This window comes from Phocoena phocoena, chromosome 17, assembly GCF_963924675.1.
Source record: "Phocoena phocoena chromosome 17, mPhoPho1.1, whole genome shotgun sequence".
Taxonomy (NCBI): Eukaryota; Metazoa; Chordata; class Mammalia; order Artiodactyla; family Phocoenidae; genus Phocoena; species Phocoena phocoena.
This window is the reverse complement of record NC_089235.1, coordinates 18,677,580-18,699,066: the sequence shown is the minus strand read 5'-3', so window position 1 is coordinate 18,699,066 and position 21,487 is coordinate 18,677,580. Positions and strand designations below refer to the sequence as shown.

At 38.9% G+C, this 21,487-nt stretch overlaps 1 protein-coding gene across 2 annotated transcripts; it reads right to left on the bottom strand.

Moving 5' to 3' along the window:
* Window positions 1–2,494: 2,494 nt before the first annotated feature.
* Window positions 2,495–21,255, bottom strand: GDAP1 (ganglioside induced differentiation associated protein 1). 2 transcript variants are annotated; one of them, XM_065895118.1, is made up of 6 exons: window positions 21,065–21,255; window positions 20,210–20,402; window positions 11,040–11,213; window positions 8,978–9,072; window positions 6,622–6,736; window positions 2,495–5,685 (listed from the first exon to the last, which is right to left on the bottom strand). In XM_065895118.1, exons 1-6 carry the CDS (start codon window positions 21,179–21,181, stop codon window positions 5,303–5,305), a joined length of 1,077 nt encoding a protein of 358 aa, XP_065751190.1. In that variant the 5' UTR covers window positions 21,182–21,255; the 3' UTR covers window positions 2,495–5,302. The 2 variants fall into 2 exon arrangements, with proteins under 2 accessions (XP_065751190.1, XP_065751191.1); XM_065895119.1 differs by lacking the exon at window positions 11,040–11,213 and having other exon boundaries at window positions 5,303–5,685; window positions 21,065–21,181.
* Between the last annotated feature and the right edge of the window lie 232 nt (window positions 21,256–21,487).

Here is a 21,487-nt window from a genome sequence, read left to right as displayed (position 1 = left end):
AAGACATTTTTTTGTTGCCACAACATGGGAGCAAAGGGGAGTTACTGGCGTTTAGTGGGTAGAGACCAGGGATGCCGCTAAACATCCCACAGCATATGAAGCCCCTCCATATAAGAATCATCTGTTGTGTGATATCAATAGCGCCAAGATTGAAGAGCCCAAGTCTAACTTAGGGCTTTTATTAGGGCATGGTTCTGCCTGGGGGGTTAACGAGGTGCTCAGGAGGCCCTCCACTCTGCCTGGAATGGACTTCATGATGTCTAATATCTCTGGTAGGTTACTCTCTGGTAAGCCTAACAGATCATGCTCTGCAGATGCTATTTCTTGAAGGTAAGATTGCAAGGAAATGAGTGGAGAAATGGGAAGAATTTGTGGCTATTTTTACAACATAGCCACCTCTGCTTTTAGTGCTAGTAATTTTTAGCTCATCTAAGTTTCTTAATGCAAACCTTTACTTTCGTTTGAGCACTGAACTTAATAAATATAGAATCCCTGAAATTATATCATTATATTTTTGATATAATGCATATTTGATGATATGTATGTGTGACTATTGTATATCAGAACCTTACATTCAAAAGATAGCTTAATCTGATAGAAAGTTATACACGCTGGCCATATGCCTCAAAAGTTACCTGACACTTTGAATTACATTTCATTAGCATCTCTACATTTTCACCCATATTACTGGCTTTTCCTAGTAAGGGAGTTCAATGACAGCACATTGTAATTAAGTAGCCAATATATAAATAATGAATAAAGGTTTAAGACAAAAAAAAATTCTATCCTTCCCAAAGGAGTTTTTTTTTTAACATCTTTATTGGAATATAATTGCTTTACAATGGTGTGTTAGTTTCTGCTGTATAACAAAGTGAATCAGCTATACGTCTACATATATCCCCTCCCTCTTGCGTCTCCCTCCCACCCTCCCTATCCCACCTCTCTAGGTGGTCACAAAGCACCGAGCTGATCTCCCTGTGCTGTGGCTGCTTCCCACTAGCTATCTATTTTACATTTGGTAGTATATATAAGTCCATGCCATTCTCTCACTTCGTCCCAGCATACCCTTCCCTCTCCCCGTGTCCTCAAGTCCATTCTCTATGTCTGCGTCTTTATTCCTGTCCTGCCCCTAGATTCTTCAGAACCATTTTTTTTAGATTCCATATATATGTGTTAGTATACGGTATTTGTTTTTCTCTGACTTCACTCTGTGTGACAGTCTCTCGATCCATCCACCTCACTACAAATAACTCAATTTCATTTATTTTTATTCCCCAAAGGAGTTTTATGACAAGGTACTATGGATGAGATATGCCACCCTACTTGAATCAGAGTATATTAAGGCCCATAATAAGCATGAGTTGTCTCCAACTCCACATGGTGGTGTCACCTTGCACCTCACAGCCTGCTCTACCCCACTGCCTCATGACACACATGTCAATCTTCTTCCTAGGACAAAATCCAGGGCTCAACTCAGGCACAAGTAATAAAGTATATTGTTTTCATCAATGTACTGCATTTCTGACCCATAACGTGAGTTCGCCTTCTCTTTTCCTCTCTTCATTTTCATAATGTAATACACAATTAAAACAAAACTATTATCTCCACCCTAGAAATTATACTTCTTCACTTGGCTTGGAATCTACTACCCTACTTAGTAAACCACAGGTATTCTGGAAAATTAGAAAACTGAGACATTCTAGTATGACTAAGTAGAGAACAATAATATAAATGGGCCAAATATTTGGCATAAAATATGAAGACTATGTCTAAATACTAAGTTATTCACAGTATTAATTTGACTCTTCTGTCATTACCATAGTGCTTTTTCTTTCTGAGCAGACTATAGAGTGGTACATGCCCATGATGTTCCATGGTGTTCAAAATTGTTGCCTTTTGTTTGCAAACTTAGGGAAAATGAGATCAATTCGATTCTCATTTAGTTGGCTTTGTTCAATGTAAAACAGAAGTAGTACTCAATTTCTCGTTGATGATTAGAATAATGGCTAAGCTCACCAAGGCTAGAAATATGGATAGTAATTTGAATATTCATAATCCATGACTCGGTAAAAGGAAAAGAATTAGCTATATCAAAAATATACATAAATATCATAAAAAGAGTAGTATTTGAAACCCAGTGAACATGTAACAAAAGTATTTTGAAAAAATAAAAAAACTCTTGTGTTTACCATTTTCATGCTATATACCCTGTTAAGTGGCTGGCTGCAAAAGAACCCTGTTAATGATCAGGATCGATATGGTATTCTTTAAGCCACCATTCATTTTAACCATAAAATTATGTGTATTTAAATAAATCGAGAGTCAGTAACTTTTATGTTGCAAGGAAAATATGACATCCTATAGCTAAATATTTTGAACACCTAACTTCTGCTTATTTTACCTTAATTACGACATTATGCTTTGACATTAAATGGAAAACATAATCTGATTTATCAAAAAAGATTACAAAATTAGTACTTTCAGGACACATTTATTTTCCAATTAATTTCATTGATCTTACAGGCAGAATAGTATCTTGATCTATTACATTCAACAACACCAAAAAGTCTACAACTCTGGTGTCAATATCAATAATGACTAAAAATCGAGCAAGCAATTTACAACTATCTGCAGTTAAGGAAATTAGACCCAAAAGGCATGTAACAGCAATAACAATAAAATAGCATTTGTGTTAAGACATAAATAGCCAACATAAATTTAGTACCTCAGGCATTTTTCTAATTTATACAAATTTTGGAAATTGAGGAACACACTGGCCAGTCCACCAATGATCGTGAAAGAGAAAATACATAAATGTGCCTATTTTGCTAATAGTATATGTTTAGCACTTTAGCTTGACATTGTGTGGTACAGTTATCCCTTCCAAGCATTAGACGTCAATGCTACATATGCCTCAAGCTCTTTTACAGATGAATGATCTGATGAAGATGCCCTCATTTCAGAAACTAAGGTCATTAATGTTTATCTTCACTTGTAACATTTCAGAAGACTTGCTGAACCTAAAGAAAGCCCAATTTCAGACTGCTGGGTGAACAGCGACACCTAGTGGTCATTTTACCCCTAAACAAATATCTTAAAAGTATAAACTCAAGGGTATCCATGAAACAAGTGAAATTGCCACAAATGCATCACCTTTAATAGCGACACAAGCCTATTTCCAATGAAACTGTATCTGAAAATCATAAATACTTTTAGTAGATTTTCTCTTGATCGGTAATAATACAAATTTAATGAAAAGCCAGCATTGGACTTCGAATCTTTATTCTTAATCAACAACCCTTATATAGGTAAATATCCTCCTTTGTAGATTTTTGTAAAAATCCAATTTCAATTTCTTCATGTCTGAGTTCTTGCTCATAAAAGGATGACATAAAGAACTCTGAAACACTCTGACCTACTGAATAATCAGTTTTGTGGCTCTTTTATGAATACATGGTTTGGAATGTCCCAGAAACAAATTCAGACAGTCTATACAACAATGCACTGAGGTTCAAAATCAAGACACTATAAAAGCTGCCACTCTGTTCATTATTATTGGATTGAGTTTACACTGGAGATTTTATTAGTTTTTTGGAAACAGAGAGTATCCAGTTCAACAATATTTTCTAACACAACTGATTCATGAATTATAGAATCATTTTACCATCAAAAAGTCATTGTTTAGTAGGTATGACTGTTTCCTGTTAATGAAAAAGTTGGTAGGTACATTCTTTGGCCATCTGCACAGCCCATCTGAGGCAGTCCAAGCAGGCTTCTGCTGTTCGCTGGAACCTTAGCTCACCATTCCCCATACATGCTTCCCGTCACACCTAACACTGCTCCCCACACCTTTCTGGCCAACTCCAGAGTAACTCCACCTTCCTGTCACCAGGAAAGATTCTTCCTGAGCACAAACTGTATCTTGCAGTTCCATTATTGTTCATGGGACACACAGGGTTTTTCCCTTCCAGATGGACTGAGGCACCCCCTACAGTGCCCAGATATACATGAAGGAATATAGGTGGAATCACTATCTATCGACTTATTTCATCTCCCCTAAATCGATTGCCAAGGATCAAGACTAGATTTTCTCCTTCCCCTGTAACCTGTTAAGGCTTTGTTGATGACAATAAATAGATGCAAGGTTTAGACAACAGTTTTTGCATTAACACACCAGCCTCCCTAAATGCAGAATGAGCCTATTTAACACTCCCAGATCAACAAAATACCCACTCCCCAGCCACATGCCATGCTAGCAGTTACCTGGGACATTCACCTAAATGCCACCTGTGGGCACAAAAGGGCTGGAGAGACAAAGACTCCCAGTGACTGTTCACAACAGTCCACAGGAGTGATATCTCACAGGCACCTTCGAATTGGGGAACCATGAGGAAATTTCAGAGTTTCATGTAAATGCTAGTCACACATGTTCCAGTAGGCATCTCATGCCCAAGTAGGTAATCAGTTAATTTTAATAAATTAGTGACTGTGATTTATGTGCATTTAAAATTAACACTAAGGTCACATTAGGTGCTATAAGTGTAAAGCCCAGGGTTTTCTCCAGCCAACTCTCCGCAGTAACTCCCCAGTCCTCTTTTTCCAAGGTCCTCAGTTATAGGAGGATGCATGGGCTGTAGCCACAAGTAGTCGAATATAATGTTTACTAAGGGGACAGGCAGCCATGAGTGGCATCGGAGGCACCTGGAAGTTGCATTCTATTGTCATCATTATATAGACTTCATTCTCCCTTTCCCCCTTCTCTGTCCCTTTGCCTCCCTTATTTCTGCCTAAAGCTAACAGTGAGAGTAGGAAGCACTGCTGTGCCCTGCTGCTATCTGAACTCCTGTGTTGAGTAACAAAGATGATTTCTGGATTCCAGGAGAAAATACTTCTAACTATTCAACACTCAACACACCCAGATAGTCTCAGATGAAGAGCTACGGGCAATCATAGGTTATTATTACTGTCTGCTCATAATAATAAACTTCTCCCCCAAAATAACCCAGAATTTGAACTGACATTTTGAGGGAAAGGTCTATTCTCTACCTGTCAGCATTCACATATCTTGACTTTGCACATGTTTTAAGGAGGAATTAGTTCAGATTTGCAAATAAGTCCTCTCAAAGTTACCAGCCCACAAAACCATCTTCATTGCCTCCTCTCCCTGCATAAACGAGCCAAAGAGTAAAGTAAATTATGCTTTTTACTAGCTGCCCAGGGTCATTCTTCACTGGGCCTGGAAGAGTGGAGAAGGGTCTAGTTGAATGGCTAGATGAGTTGCCGCCACCAGATCCCCACAAGCCTAGAAATAATTTGGTCTGGGTCTGAGCACTAATATCATGCTGCCAAGTCTCTTTCTGAAAAGCATAAAAGCAAAATATCCCATTCCTGCAAGAAAACCAACCACAAGGATGGTGCCAAGAACTTTTGGGGCCCTTTTCTTGGCCACCCGGAATGCGGTTGGCAACACCGCAGAGATTAATATATTGTTGACATGTCCTAAAACCTTGTTAAATGTTTTTCTCTTCAAGACACGCTCGTAATAGGTTTCCAAGTTCGGTCGCTTTCCATTTCCCCAGTTTCTCCTTGCAAACCCCAGGAACTTCAGTCGATGCAGTGTAACAGCAAGCGAGATGTCAGCCAAGGTGAAGGATTCCCCGCAGAGCCATGGCTGGCGGCCCTCTTCTAATTAGAGAAAGGGACATGGAGGATAAGGGGCAAGCACTGTTCAAATAGACTTTGGTGGGCATCTTTGGTCTTAGTCTTGATGGCAAGGGTGAGGGTAGCAAAAGATGAAGGCCATGGTACATTTTCTTGACAATACTCAGCAAGTAATTCTATGCTTTAAAAAAAAAAAAAGTCCATGCAAATGTATCCCAAGCTAAGGGAGACTTGTTTGCCATCGGCACCTGGGTCCCTAGGTGCCACTAGAGCCACTTGAGCTCAAAGCCTGTCTATCATTTTGAGGAGTGGAGAGCCTCCAAGCCAAAGGAGTTAACAGATATTTCCTTCTGGGTTAAGAAAATGACAGGTGTACTTAAGGAAAATCCATATGTCACTCAGTAGTTGCCGCTTTTAGTTACTTATTTAGAAAGTCTCTATTGTGAAGCAAGTTTCAGGTAAAATCGTCTTTAACTTTGTTGTCAATCAGAATAGTGCAAATGGGCCATATGTCTGCACCTGGGCTTCATCGGGAAGCCAGGTTCACAGGTGCAGCCGGTGGACATGCACAGGCTGGCTCCCATGTTATACTTTACTTCAATTTGCAGTTTTTCTCCCTGCCTAAGGAAAAACCTAGAGGGAGCGTTCAAGCAGGTACTCAGGTTATTCAACCAAACTAACTACTTTAATTAAACTTTGTGAAACAGGCCAGGGAGCATAACTTAGATTGTGCAGAAAAACTCTTCACCAGTCGTATTTCACATAGATGCAGAGTTACAGTTAGACACCTGGGTCTTGCTGAATTTGACACCTAGTATTGTTGCCATCATAATTTAAACTGCCCATGAGTGCCAACAATTAAAAACAGATTACAGAATGTTTTTGGTGAGACCTAAGAATGTTCCCGTAAATACTCCTGATGTCCAGAAAAAGAGAAAAAGGACACAAATGAGAACCTACCTGGGGTTTCTTCATTTCTTCTTTGCAACTCAGTTTCAACCTGATCCAAGACTTTCTCCAATTCATCAAGAATTTTCTTCAAATATTTGACATTGTCGTGGTCAAGGAGCTTTGACTAATCAACAGAAATAACTTATAGGTTATTTATGCCTGTAAAAGTAATCAGCGTAGAGCAGAGCAGATACAAACTCTTACAGAGTTGAAGCCTGTTTATTCTCGACAATGAGAAGAAATAGAATAACTTTGTTAAAGCAAAAGCAAACCTGACAGAAAATGCCCTGGCTGTGAAAATATCCCAGGGGTCAGACACACTGTTCACTGGCAACTCCTGTGGAACCAAATGATCAGAGAGGGCAAAGAATATGAGAGGCACAAAGAGACTCCTCTCGTGCCCAACTCCAGAACGGAACGTTGGCAGCTTTCAACAAATGAATAACTGAGGGCTCAGAGATGCGAGAGGAATCTGAATGCAGTGAGTTAAAGAGCAGGTAGAGGGCTTCCCTGGTGGCGCAGTGGTTGAGAGTCCGCCTGCTGATGCAGGGGACATGGGTTCGTGCCCCGGTCCGGGAAGATCCCACATGCCGCGGAGCGGCTGGGCCCGAGCCCACGTACCGCAAAAAAAAAAAAAAAAAAAAAAATAGAGCAGCTACAGAGTAAGGAGTGCTGTGTGTGCAGGCGTTTCTCTTGAGAAGCTCACTTTTTTAGCTTATGTAGGATAAAGGAGGCTGGGAAGTAGAGGCAGGATTGGGAGTGCTGACGTTTGCTAGATTTTCAACATGGGAGAAGCTTTACACAGTTTGTTGGAGGAAAGAATCAGCAGAAAGAGAAAGGCTGACTCTAACCGATGAAGCAAAGACCTGCTCCTCAGGAGGCAGACACATCCAAATGGATTAACTCAAAACGGATTCAAGACTTGAAAGTAAGACCCGAAACCATAAAACTCCTAGAAGAAAACACAGGTGGTAAGCTCACTGACTTGGTCTTGGCAATGATTTTTTTTAATCTGACACCAGAAGCAAAAGCAACAAAAGCAAAAATAAACAAGTGTGACTACATTAAACTAAAAAGCTTCTTTCTGCACAGTAAAGGAACCCATCGACAAAACGAAAAGGCAACCTACTAAGTGGGATCAAATACTTAAAAATCATATATCTGGGCTAATATTCAAAATCTATAAAGAGCTCATATAACTCAATAGCAAACAAACAATCCAATTTAAAAATGGGCAGAAGATCTGGATAGACATTTTTCCAAAGAAGACATACAATGGCCAATAGGTACATGAAAAGGTGCTCAACATTGTAAATCATCAGGGAAAACAAATCAAGATCACAATAAGATATCAACTCACCCCTGTTAGAATGGCTATTATCAAAAAGTCAAGAAATCACAAGTGTTGACAAGGATGTGGAGAATGGGGAACACTTGTGTTCTGTTGGTGGGAATGTAAATTGGTGCAGCCACCATGGAAAATAGTATGGAGGTTCCTCAAAAAATTAAAAATAGAACTAACATATAATCTAGCAATTCTACTTCTGGGTATTTAGCCAAAAAAAAACGAAAACACTAACTCGAAAGATATCTGCACTCCTATGTTCATTGCAATATTATTTACAATAGCCAAAACATGGAAACAACCTAAGTGTTCATCAATAGATGAAGGGATTAAAAAATTGTGATTGGTGTATATAGAATGGAATATTTTTCAGCTATTAAAAGACTGAAATTTTGCCATTTGCAACAATGTGGATGGACCTTGAGGGCATTACGCTAAGTGAAATAAGTCAAGGAGAGAAAGACAAATCCCATATGATCTCTCTTATTGGTGGAATCTAAAAACAAATAACCAAGCTCATAGATGCAGAGAACAGACTGGTGGTTGCCAGAGGCAGTGGGGTGAGGGGTTGGAGAAATGGGTGAAGGGGATCAAAAGGTACAAAGGAAAAAAACTGAAAGGTATGTAGGGTATATATATTAAAAAAAAAAAAAAAAACTCGCCGGTAGCTTTATTGGTATAAAAAAGTCATAGACAGAGGTCTAGCTGCCTCAAAGTGGAAAAATACCTGAAATGACAGATTCCTACAATATTTTATTAACTTGCTTTTACATTTTATAAGTTTCCTTGGCAACCAGCATGAGCGATGACTGCTTTTTAAGCAATTGTCGTTAGGTCTGAATATCAAATCTAATAAAGAAAAATTCTTTCTAAAAGCAGAGCATAAGCCGAAGGTAACATGTGTTCTGGTGACTTGCGGTATTTCATAGAATATGTTCTAAAAAATAGTGATACTGTACAAAAGGTAGAACATTTAATACAAACAGCGGATGTCAGTTGAGGACAGCCCGGTTTACTTACCTGAAGTCGCTTCTGTTTTGCAATGTACGCCTCTTGTAAATCTGGGTTTTCTTCGGCAAGTTTTTTCAGTTCAGACTCTGTGTTACCAATTTGACCTGATGACAAAATCATTTTTGAAACAGAAAATTATTTCCTCCCTTCCATAAAAGAAACAAAGAAAAGCAGGGAAACTCAATGGTAAGAGCATAAGCCCTGGGGGTCATGCCCTTCCTCTGCCTCAGACTCCCTCTCTGTGTGCCTCAGTTTCCTCACTTTTAAAATGGAGCTATCCGGTGCTTTGTGACCACCTAGAGGGGTAGGATAGGAAGGGTGGGAGGGAGAAACAAGAAGGAGGAGATATGGGGATATATGTATATGTATAGCTGATTCACTTTGTTATATAGCAGAAACTAACACACCATTGTAAAGCAATTATACTCCAATAAAGATGTTAAAAAAAAACTACAAAGTCTACATAAATAAATACTGCACTCTGTTAAAAGAAAAAAAGTTTAATGCATGAGACCCCCTATGCACACACGTTGTCTCTCTCTCTCTCTCTCTCTCTCTCTCACACACACACACACACACACACACGCACACACACACACACACAAACACACACACACTGGAGCAACAAGTTGTTCTTTTCTTCCTAGTGACTCTGCTCTTTTTCTTAAGATCCTCTCTCACTTGTAACATTCTGACTTTCCTGAACTATAAGGGTGACCTTTCAGCTATTATATTACTAAGAAGAATGAATCAGGAAAAGAAGAAAACTAAACACCCGTCTTGATCCTTTCATTATCCTCTTAAAAGGGCGATTCTACCTCTACATTGTTCCTCTGCATCAAAGGACCCTGCCGCTTATCTCAGTAGGTGGGAGCTGCTAAAGTGAAAGACAGGTAGAACCTTGTCATGGCAAAGCTGATTAACAATTCCCAGGAAATAAAAATAGAATCTGGGTAAATAAATAAATAAATAATATAATAAAATGGAGCTCTCAGAGTATCTGCCACACAGGCTGAGAATGAAACGGGAGGCACCGTGGAAAAGCATTGAACGCAAAGCCCAGCACATAAGTGCTTGAACAGGTTAGTTCTACCTTTCAGTACCTTCCAAGTTTTCTGTAATAAATTTCTATGGAAAGGGAAGGGAAAAGCCTTATTTAGAGAAATATTTACTCTAGGGAAATATAGTCAGAATACTTGTTTCAAGTCATATAATGAGTATTTCTGAGGAGAAGGCGGAGGAACAAGAGGAAGGTGAGAAGCTGGAAGAGGGAGGAGAAAAATGGAAGGAGGGAGAGCAGGGCAGGTAAGGCAAGAGGAGAGGAGTAAGGAGGAGGGGGTCGAAAAGAAAGTAAAGTAGCGTCAGTAAGAGAACTGTAAAGGCGAGGTATGATGCAACAGAAAGAACGCGCTTTCTGGAATTGAAGCTCTGGGTGTGAGTGTTCCTGGTCAAAACCCCCAGTCTGATCACAGCCCCCTTCCCTTTCCAATCCCCTGGGCCATGGAGCACACCTCCTCACCTTAATTAGTTGTTTGTATCTTTGTATCCCACGCACTGACCCTTCCCTATCCTCAGGGCAGAAGGAAGGAGAGAGCTGGAGGTCACAGCTCAACCTCAGTGAATCTCCGATAACTAAACTCAGAGGAAGAGTAATGGCTACACAGCCTGTAGCCCAGCTCTTCACATAATGAAACAAAAATTAAGGACCAGAAATGTGAACTCAGTCGCCCATAACTCCCAGCAGATCCCGGGTTTCCTTATTTCCTAGTCCATTTGTCCATGAGAACATGTTACGTTCTCTACTTTTCCACAGGCCACTCTTCTGAGTTTTATTTAAGCTTGGCCCTCAAGGCCAAGAGCTGGAAAATCAGGTCCTGTAGACAATAAATGTCCAGCTGAACAGCTGAAGCACAGATTCATCTGACTGGTGCGTGGATCGATATATAACATGCACGTCCATGAAGCAGACTCAACAACCCTGCCCCCAAGTCTTCCTGAGGTGTGCTAGGTCTCAAAAATGAATTAAAAGAAACTTGAGACAGAATTCCAGGTCTTTAAGATCTTTACATACTGCGAATCCTTGTTGTTGCATAAGCTGGGATCATGGAGTCCACAGTTAGCTCAGGATGTAAAATGCAGCCGTGTGTATAGGCATCCATGGGCAAGGAGTCAAGCAGTTCTCGATAATGTTGTACCCGTGGGTAATACATGCTTCCTTTATCAGGCATTAACCTGGGTGTTTTTTCTAAAATACACACACAAACACATACACAAACATTGAAGGAAAAGTTACAAACAAGACGTTACATCCAAAAGCAAGAAACAAAAAACTCCAGCCCCTCTACATTAACATTTTCAGTATTATATGAAGGGATTTAAAGGATGATATCTCTCCAGCCCAGACATTCAAAATTTGAATTGGACTGAGGTACCAGACCAGATTCCCAAATCACGATCACACTTCTCCACCTTGCAAATCACTACTCTCAAGGTCTAGTTTTTTATGCCAACTCCACTGAGGAAATTTTCCCAACCTTCCACAACTACCAACATCTGACTAAGTCAAGTGTGCCTTCCTCTGTACATGCAAAATACTCTGTACATACTCCATTATAGCCCTTATCACCTTAATTAGTTTGTATCTTTTTGCCCCATAAACCCCTTCAGGGCAAGGAATGTATGATCCGGAGTCTAGCATAGTGTCTCATACATTTTAGGCCCTTGGTAAATGTTGGTTAAGTGAATGAAGGCTCATTATGGAAAGATGATCAGGGACTACACCTTCCCAGGTTCCAGTTAATACCAAGAGTGAGCCCATTGATGCTATGCGAATGGGAATTGATAATCTTCGTGGAATTCACCAGCAATTTCTAATATTTTATCTCTGGAAAGTGGGCTCTACATAAATCTTCATTTGCTGGTTAAACTCTAAACTATAGACTCCTTAAAGGCAGGGACGATATATTGTTCTTTGTTGAATCCCAGTGCCCAATATAATGTTTGGCTCATAGTAGGTGTTGAATAAATTTCAATTAATGAATTAATATATTCCCAAATTGCTAGTTATTATAGAATATTTGAGCTGCAGAAGCTCTGTAGCAATTAATGAGGACACTGAGATATATAGGCTGAGACATTCTCCCAAGATCCCACAGCTAATTAGAGGCAGACCAAGAACCAAAGTCATTAACTCCTAATGCAATGCTCTGTTTTATTATATCATTGTAACATCTTCAAAGGGTTTACTTCTCAGACACTATTCAAGAAGAATAAAAATGAACCATGTGATCCAAAGGTCAGGGCTAAGTCCCTACAGAATCTATTCCCACTTCTGACTCTCAGACTTCCCCTAAAAAAAAAATGCCAACAAGCTTATTAATCTAACAGGTGAAAAGAATGACCTCAACTCTACTCATTTATTTTTTGCTTATTCACTTACTCATTTAGTTTGAGTTATTTATTTAATGTGGAATCCTTTTGAGCATCACACGCTCATTCGTAAGCGTTGACAATTCAGAGTTGGTTGGAGAGTAAGATTTCAGGCAAGATCTCATAATGCCAGACCAAGTAATATAAGATTTTAAGCCAACAGGCTATTTCTGACTCTCTAAGAAAAAAGAATATGGATTACTCCTCAAACCAGTGGGCAAATGTCTAATTCCCTGCTGGGAGTCCAATTCTGAAGTCTGCATTAGAATGACCAAGAATGAAGGGTCAGCTACATTCTTCAGCTACATTCTGGTCGTCAACTGTGAATTTGCCCACTAGAGCACACTTCCTTGCTGACTTTTCAGGATCTCAGAATATCACCAGGATCCCAACCAACGCATGGTAAACATTCCCATGAGGATAACAGACTGGAGGCCTTCTAAGGTCCTTGAAATTCTAAAGAGTTCTCAACCTTTTGTGTGCCACTGACCTCTTCTCAAAATAATGTTCTTAAATGCATAAAATACAAGACATAGGATTGCAAAGGAAATTGATTATATTAAAATAAACTATCAAAGTAATTTTAAATTATAAAATACTAATATGAGTGTCTTTTTATTAATACACTAACAAAAGCTAGCAGCAGGTCTAATAACTACCATAATTTCAAAGTAGTGATGGGCATAAGTGATATTTTAAGATATCTGCAATAACTTGATATGCCATGAACACATCACAGTCACATGAACATACGAACAAAGTCACAGGCACTCCTGATATTGCTTTGGATTATGCCTACATTGGAAATGAAAGGAAATGATAAATTTCTGTTTGAAATTAGTGAAAAATAAAGATGTAATTTTTTCCCCTCTAAGATATCAAATGTCCTGAATTCTATTCACAGATCACTAGCGGTAAAAGTTCTCAAAGTATGGTCTAAAAACCCCTGGGCTTCCTGAAGACACTCTCAGGGGGTCTACAAGTCAAAGCTATTTTTATAGTAATACTAAGATGTTAATTGCTTTTTCACTCTTATTCTCTCTTGAGTGTACGATGGTATTTTCCAGAGCCTATACAACATGTGATAACTCCATCACTCTGGCATTAATGGAATGTGGGGTTGTATATTCTTGTATTTTAAACTATTCTCAATTTTAATTTCTAGTTTGATAGATATTGATAGATAGAATACATAAACAAAAGCTCTCAAATGTCCTCCTTAACTTTTAAGACAAAGGGGCCTTGAAACCAAAATGTTTAAGGACCACTGTTCTGGGGGGTCCAAGAACCACAGGTTAATAACCATAAATGATACGGCATTTTAAAATGCCTCTCAAGTGGGTAAATTTATAGCTACTGGCTCTGGCTGCTTTCTTGTGCCAGGTCGGGGGTTTGTCTTCAGAAGAGCATACGACTTCCTTCCTGGGCAAGAGAATAAAAGCAGGAAAAACAGCATCCAATTGCTTTCTGGCGAAGGTCCATCTGGCCAAGTCTGAATCCAAAGATTTGAATGCACGAAAGTAATCTTCTACTCAGTGCTCCATTACTATATAACTATCTCCTAAAACACTTTGTCAGGCAGAAAATCAGATACCCACTGAACCCACGTTCTTTTCCAAGCTCACTTTCTCTCTTCAAGGACACCCTGTCCAGTATCACACATCCAATGTGCCACCAGCACACAAAAGTGTCCAGCGCCTCTGGAAAGAGAGTTTTTCAAAAGACAACTGGGAATTTCCTTTGAATTATACAGAAAATCTTCCCTCGCATTCTCATTTTATTTTCCAGTCCTTCCATAAAGCATTTTTGTTACGATACTAAAAAGAGAAAATCTTTTCTTGGTATTCTACCTCAATCAGGAGTTAGAAAGCAATAGAAGGGTTACAGGGTTTGAGAAGCAGGCAATAAGAATAATTCTGGGAACTCTTCATTGGGGTGGAAGGTTGCAGTAGTGGAAGCCAGGATCAGTGACTAAGCTGGAAGAATAAATAAGTACATTGGCATAAGACCTGACGTTGTAGAAGTGAGTAGGGACAAAGGTAGGTCTTGTACTGCACCTAAATTTAGGCAGCAAATTAGAAACAGGCAGATGGACATAAAGCAGAAAGATGTGATAAACAACAGAGAGAAAACAAAAGAACAAAATTCTAAATCAGAAAGAAACAATAAAAGCATTCTGTAACCATTTAATGGGGACCAACAGCTCCATATATTCTCAAGTCCCTGTACTGTTGGGTAGAATAACAATGGCCCTGAGCCATTAAAAAAATTACATTCAGTTTCCCCAAGAGCAAAAACTAAAAAGAATCTAGGGGCTTAAAGGCATACGTTTTAATTATTTTCCTAAATTGGCTGCTTTGATTTCCTACACTCCCCAGTGATGGCAGATAAAGGAGGCATTATTATGGCTATTTTCTAGAAAGATAGCCCCTAGGTCTATTTGAATAATTGTCAGGTCTTCCTTCAATGAGAATAGATTAGACTTCATTTCTATCTCTATCCCTTTGCCGATTTTTTATTTTACTTAGATCACTTAGTGATGACATTGGTACGTAAGATAATATGCAGCATGTAGCTGAACAAAATTGTACCCTGCAACTGGTCATACACCAGGCTATTAAAAATATAATAATGGTAAACAATTAAATTATGACCTGAAGCAAAAGATATGGTTACAAACTGACTACAATTCAAGGCTGCCATAACTTCAGAGCTAGGAAGATCAAATCTAAACACAGAAGAGAAAAAACACGATGTCAAATTACACAAGTTCATTACGCACATCCAGAATTTTCTGAGACAGAGCCAGATTTGTAGCAAGATAGTCAATACATTTTATACCTTAAATGTTTAACTACTTTTTAATTGGTAGTATATTTAAAACTTTTATAGGAACATTCATAATTGGGGGGCAAAAATTCCTAGATCAGATAGTTTGTTCCAATTATTGTATACACATAATATAGAACCAGGACTTCTGTAATTTTAACACCCCGTCCTGTTCCCTAAAATTGAACAAATCAGAGAAAGTTTTTTTTTTAATTACTTTTTTAAACCACTTTTATTGGCATAATCATGAGTTTTAAAGACTCATTTTCTTTTCCTTACCATATACCATATTTTCTCTGCACTCAGTTACAATACTTTGCGCTAACCTGCAATTTCAGTAGATGTGCGAAAAAGTGTATAATGTTATTCAACTATATATGAGACCCTTTTAGTAACATACAAAATTATTTATTCTATGACCTTAACAATAATTGAAAATTCCTTACATAAATAACTATATTTTTAATATAACAGTAATTTCAGAATGAATATTATCTTTAAAATCTGAGTTGATTTTCAATATATATTGATAAAACTATATTTATAAAATAAATTTATATTTCCTAATCAGACTTAGTATGTGATACTTTAATATATACCAGAATAGTTGGATTATTTCCAAACCAAATTCTTTTCCTAAGAATACTTAAAATGATATATCTAGACATAAGACATGGGACATAGTCTTCAGAGAACTGTTATAAAATATATTAAATTACCAAAATTCAATATTCACCATATGACATCCTTGATTCCAGGTTACCACTGATTGGCAGTAATAAACAGTATATATTCTAGTATTTTGTAGTTATTTCATGCTCTCTTTTTTTTTTTACTTCTAAAAATCTGAATTTAATTGGGATGCCAGATTCCTAGCGATTTACATTTTTAATTTTCCAGATAATCTGGAGATTACATGCTCACTTTTTTTTATTATTTGGTGGCCAAGCTACAGTTCACTAAAAGAGATTATGATATACCAAAAGGATGTAAATATGTAAATACTGATTATACAGAAAGGTTGAGAAAGGTGTACAGGTCAGCAAGCCATCATTTTTAGTACAATCCCCAGTTGATAGACTAATAAAGGATAGCAAATAAGAGCAAAGGAGATGCCAGTTGACTACACTCTGTTCTTTAGATGAATGGATACACTTAATTAAAGTCTCTTATATAACCGTGGGCAACTATACACCTCATGAAATCCATTCACTCATTATCATTCTAATTTGTCACCTTTCCTCAAAGTTCCATCCATAATTGGTCAAAATGCTGCATGTTCCAACCAGTTCAAATATAGCAGGTCACAATTTGCCATGTTCTAGACAGAATCTATACTTTTGAAACAACTTGAAATCACACTAGTCTTTTATTTCAATGTTGGATTTTGTTGGTAACTTATTAGCAGGCCAGGTCTCCCATCCTTCATTAATGCAGCTGATTTTTTAAAACAAAATTCATATACTACTTTTAGCCTTGTTAAACTTTATCTTAGTTATTGTTCCATTTTATTGTTCCATGAGAAGCATTTCATAAGCCAGTCATCATTTTAACTATCACAGCTTACACATCCGCAAGTATAATAGTGTTTCTTAGATGTCTTTATTCAAATCATTTATGGAATTGTTAGACTCAGTCAGAGAATAGAAGCCTAAAAGAACACCAGTAGAGATCCCTGTCCAGGCTGATATCTGTTTTCAATAACTCATTCATTTCAATCATTCAAAAGTATTTATTGGGCTTCCCTGGTGGCGCAGTGGCTGAGAGTCCGCCTGCCGATGCAGGGGACACGGGTTCGTGCCCTGGTCCGGGAAGATCCCACATGCCGCGGAGCAGCTGGGCCCGTGAGCCATGGCCGCTTGGGCCTGCGCGTCCGGAGCCTGTGCTCCGCAACAGGAGAGGCCACAACAGTGAGAGGCCCGCGTACCGCAAAAAAAAAAAAAAAAGTATTTATTAAGCTCCCATTAAAGAACGTCACCATACCAGGCACTGGGAATACAGTTGTTAATGAAACAGACACTGTCTCTGACCTCGCGGTGCTTACAGTGGTCTACAAGTAATTGAAATAATTAAAGTGTGATAAAATTATCATAGGATAAGTGAAATGAGAAAATATAGCTAAACAAGTAACATGGTATAAGAAATTCATAAATGAACATTCTTCATTATGGTGGTTTATTCGTCGGAAAATGTGCATTACTTTCATCTAGCCATATATGCTCCTTCATTCCACAGGGATATCATATGACTTAACATCAAATGCTCCGCTTAAATCAAGAGACACTGTATGTAGAACTATGCCCAGCACCTAATAGATTCACTTTTTAAAGTGTTAAAGACGTTCTCCAGTAATGTAAAACTTAAGCTGTTTCCTTTTCATCGAGATACTCAAAAAATATATACTTTAAATTTTTTTGACAACACATTCTAGAACTCTGCCACACTTAAAGACAGTAATTTATAGCACTGCTTAAAGCTTAAGCAATTATTTAATGCACAGTAATTTGTAGTAGTGCTTCTCAAACTTTTATGTATATATGAATCACTTGGGAATCTTGTTAAAATGCAGATTCTGATCCAAGAGACTTGCAGTAGAGTCTAGAATTCTGCATTTCTAACAAGCTCCAAGGTGATACCGATGCTACTGGTCCATGGAATACGTGTTAAGTAGCAAGGATTAGAATTCAGCCTCCCCTCTCGTTAACAATTGGGATAACATTTGTCTCTCTCTTGTCTGGCCCTTTTCCTAATCTCCATGAGTTCTTAATGATAAATACAAATTATCTCAATGATCACTGTGATAATGCTTACATGTTTGTTTTTTATTTTAACACTTTGACACAACTTCATCTGGAGACTAGACGCCTGCATTTATATAACTGTTTTCTTACTGTCTTCATAGCTACCATGGGTTTTAGTTCCCTTAATCTTAATCTTCCTTTACCCTTTCCAGTTGAATGACTACTCTCCTTGGGAAACGGGAAAGAGTGAAATAAGAGTTGATTGGACTTGCTTTATCTCTGCAACTGATAAAACGATATCACCTAATCCAAGAGGACAAACTGAAAAGTCAAGTCACCAAAGATATGCAACCAGTTTGCGATAGCTTCAGATTAAGAGCTAGAATTCTCGATTGTCTACTTATTCTATTGGTACAACCAGAATTAAAGTCCTTAGTTTCCATATTTTCCTCTTGATGTTTAGCCCACAGTACCTTCTCCTCTGATTCAATAAATAGTAGTAAGAAAAGGTCAGTATTCACCTTGAGTAGGACTCCGAATGCATTTCAGTTTTGCTATTATATAGTCAAAGAAAAAGCCTAAAAGAAATTTGATGAAGCCTAATAATCATTAACATTACTATACTGTAAAGTAATACTGTATATTACTGAATATCTTACAAGAGAGATAATGTCACGAAGAGGAGGAGAATGGTAGTAATAGTGGTTCAAGGGATGCTAACAAAAGATTTAAACATGATTTTCATTTGCTACATCCTTTTAAAGTTTTTGATGATTTAAAGTAGAATTCTTATGCAATTATTTTGTCTTATTCACATTATTATAATCACTTCTCCCAAGAAATACAAATTATTATTCAACAGACTTGTCCATTTCCAAAAAGCTCAAGATGGAGAAAAATGGTCTTAAATCAATTAGCCCCCATTTTCTGTGCAGTCCCCAGCATTTAGACTTATAAGGAATAGCAAGTAATGATGGATGGAAAAGCAGTTTAGATCAGTGGCCACCTCCAATCAAAATCTCAGGGAACTAAACACTTGGGTTAAGAATAAGGAAAGCCCACTGCTAATCTAATTCCCTGGGGTAAACTCCCCCGAGCCCCCATTTAGGTCCTATACCTATCTTTCTTCTAAGTACCTCAGACTTTTTGGGGCCTTATAATTTCCTTTCTCAGCTTCCAGTAATTTGGGGTTATATTCTGGTTTTATCTTGCCCAATTAACATCAACATAACTGGTGGCAGATGAAGAGTAACTGGATCTTGTCGTGCAACTTCTTTTTCAGAAGAGTACTTAGCTAAGAGCCCTCTGTTCTGCTCTCAGTTCTGTCGGTGATCAGCTGTGTAATCCTGGGCAAATATTGAAGCTACAGTTTACCTCAAAGGCTTGTTATTCGGAAGAAGCAAGACAATGTGTAAGTGGCAATGACTATGAGAGATGGTCCATGTAATAGGAAGGTTCGGATTTGAAAGGCTTGCGTTCCAGCCCTAATCTGCCATAAAATAGCTGTTACCTTAGGCAACCACTCTGTTTCTCCTTCCTCATGTACAAAAGGGGAATAATTAGTCTACCATGCCTATCTCAGGTTGCTTTTTTTTGAAGACTGACTAGAACAGAAATTATAAAATGTCTGACACAAAACAGGCTATCAGTAAATGATTATTACTTAAAATCACTGTACAAATTTGAGCCCTATAATTCCTCACAAAAGATATAAAAATTCAAACCATACAGACGTAACAAGAGCAAAGATCTCCAAGTATACCAACATTCTAATCTCCCTCGCCTAAGATTTATTCCTTTTTCCCTCTTATTGTTTTTAAGGTAGAACCATTTAGTAGACTAAATGAAACTGATTTTCCTTTCATACTGTTCATTTAAAATCAATATTATGAATTTGACTTCAAGGCTAATAAATCACTACCACAAACCATACACCTGCAGGGTTTTTTTGCAAGTGTATTTAAAAGGAAAGTTCCAACATTAAAATTGGTAGTTTACGTGAAACCTTTTCAATGGAGTTACAATGGCTTTTACAAAATATATGCTATTGACCCATTTTATATTTGTGTGCTTATGGAAATGGAAAAGGTTGTTGGCACTAAACCACCATCATGAAACCAAAAAGAGGGGAGGAAGGGAGGAAATAGGAAGGAGGGAAGGAAGGAAGGGGGAAAGGAAGGGAGGGAAGGAAGGAAGACATATATTTGTGTTGAAAGTAAATCACAAATAGCCTTAACATTACCATCCAGGAAAGTCTGTTCAAGATAATCAATGATCTGAGTGGCCTCACAAATAATGTTTTCCCCGTGGATAAGGACGGGCACTTCTCCAGTTGAGTTCAAACGCATAAACCAGGGCTCATTGTGCTCACTCAGGGGCAGACTTACATCATGTTCCTCGCACTTCAATGCCTTTTCAGCAATTACCAAGCGCACCTGGAAGAGTTCACACTGGTTACCACAACGCGTGGAGGCTTTTAATTAAATGACATCCCTGGATACCACCAAGCAGCTCTTTTGTGCTTCCCTGAGTTATTAATATTTTCAACATTCTTTTCAACTCTTCCTATTCCTGGAATTAACAAGTGAGATACATTCTAGCGTCTTCCTCTTATAAGTGAGGAAAGATAATTAAGTAATGAAAAGGATTCTGGCTATATTCAGAATCACTACTACTTTCCCGGTGTCCTAAACCTTACGATGTGTCCTCCCCATAATAAGGACCTGAAACAGATAGGCTAGGCCTGTTGAAGAGAGTGAATGCGACCAAGAGTAAAAGAAGGAACCCTAGACAACGTGGTTGCAGGAAGGCGCTTCCCTCTGCCTCGCTCTCCACGGCCCCGGAGACAAGGCCTCCCGCCCAAATACCGAAAGCGATGCTTTTTTGTTGCATTTCACGACTGGTAGTGCCTTTGCACCTCAGACTGATGCTCCCTGCTCACCTACAAGGCGCACCCCCGCTCCTCAGGGAGCGCCCGCCGGGGTTAGGGCGTCGGAGGCCTATTTCTAAGTGGGCCGGCTTACCGGAGCAACACCCAGAGGGAGCTGTCCCGGTGCTGAAACCCGATCCGCACCGCCCGCCCGGCTGAGGCCTTTACCTTTTGAGAGCTGAAAGAATGCGTCCAGTGGTACAAAATGAGTTTAACCTCCGCGTCCGACTTGCCTTCCGCCATCAATGGCGCTCCCCCTCTCTGCTCGTCCTGCCTCCGGGCCATTTAGGGGACGCGCGAGCGCGGGAGGGCCTCGCCTGTCCGCCCTTTACTTCTCCCAGCCACAGCGCCCTGCAAAGCGCCCTTAGCTTTGCCAGGATGCCACCCGATGCTCCGAGAAAGAAGAGTTCGCGCAGATGAACGAACAGACCGCTGGGAAGTGTAGTTTCGTGGGCGAGAAAGCTGCGGGGGCGGGGGGCGGGGGGAGTCTGCGCACAGAAGTCACCTGGGAGGTGCAATTGGACGTTTTTTAGGGAAAACGATCTCAAATATGAGTCCCTGATTATTTAAGATGAGTAATGGAAATACTGA

What these genes read in the sequence shown, in the direction of transcription:
- GDAP1 (XM_065895118.1), bottom strand. Translation starts at nt 21,181, where the DNA reads ATGGCCCGGAGGCAGGACGAGCAGAGAGGGGGAGCGCCATTGATGGCG. An exon ending in ATTCTTTCAGCTCTCAAAAG is followed by an intron (nt 20,403 to 21,064) that starts GTAAAGGCCTCA and finishes GAACTCTTCCAG; the next exon opens with GTGCGCTTGGTAATTGCTGA. An exon ending in AAGAAATGAAGAAACCCCAG is followed by an intron (nt 5,686 to 6,621) that starts GTAGGTTCTCAT and finishes TTCTCTAATTAG; the next exon opens with AAGAGGGCCGCCAGCCATGG.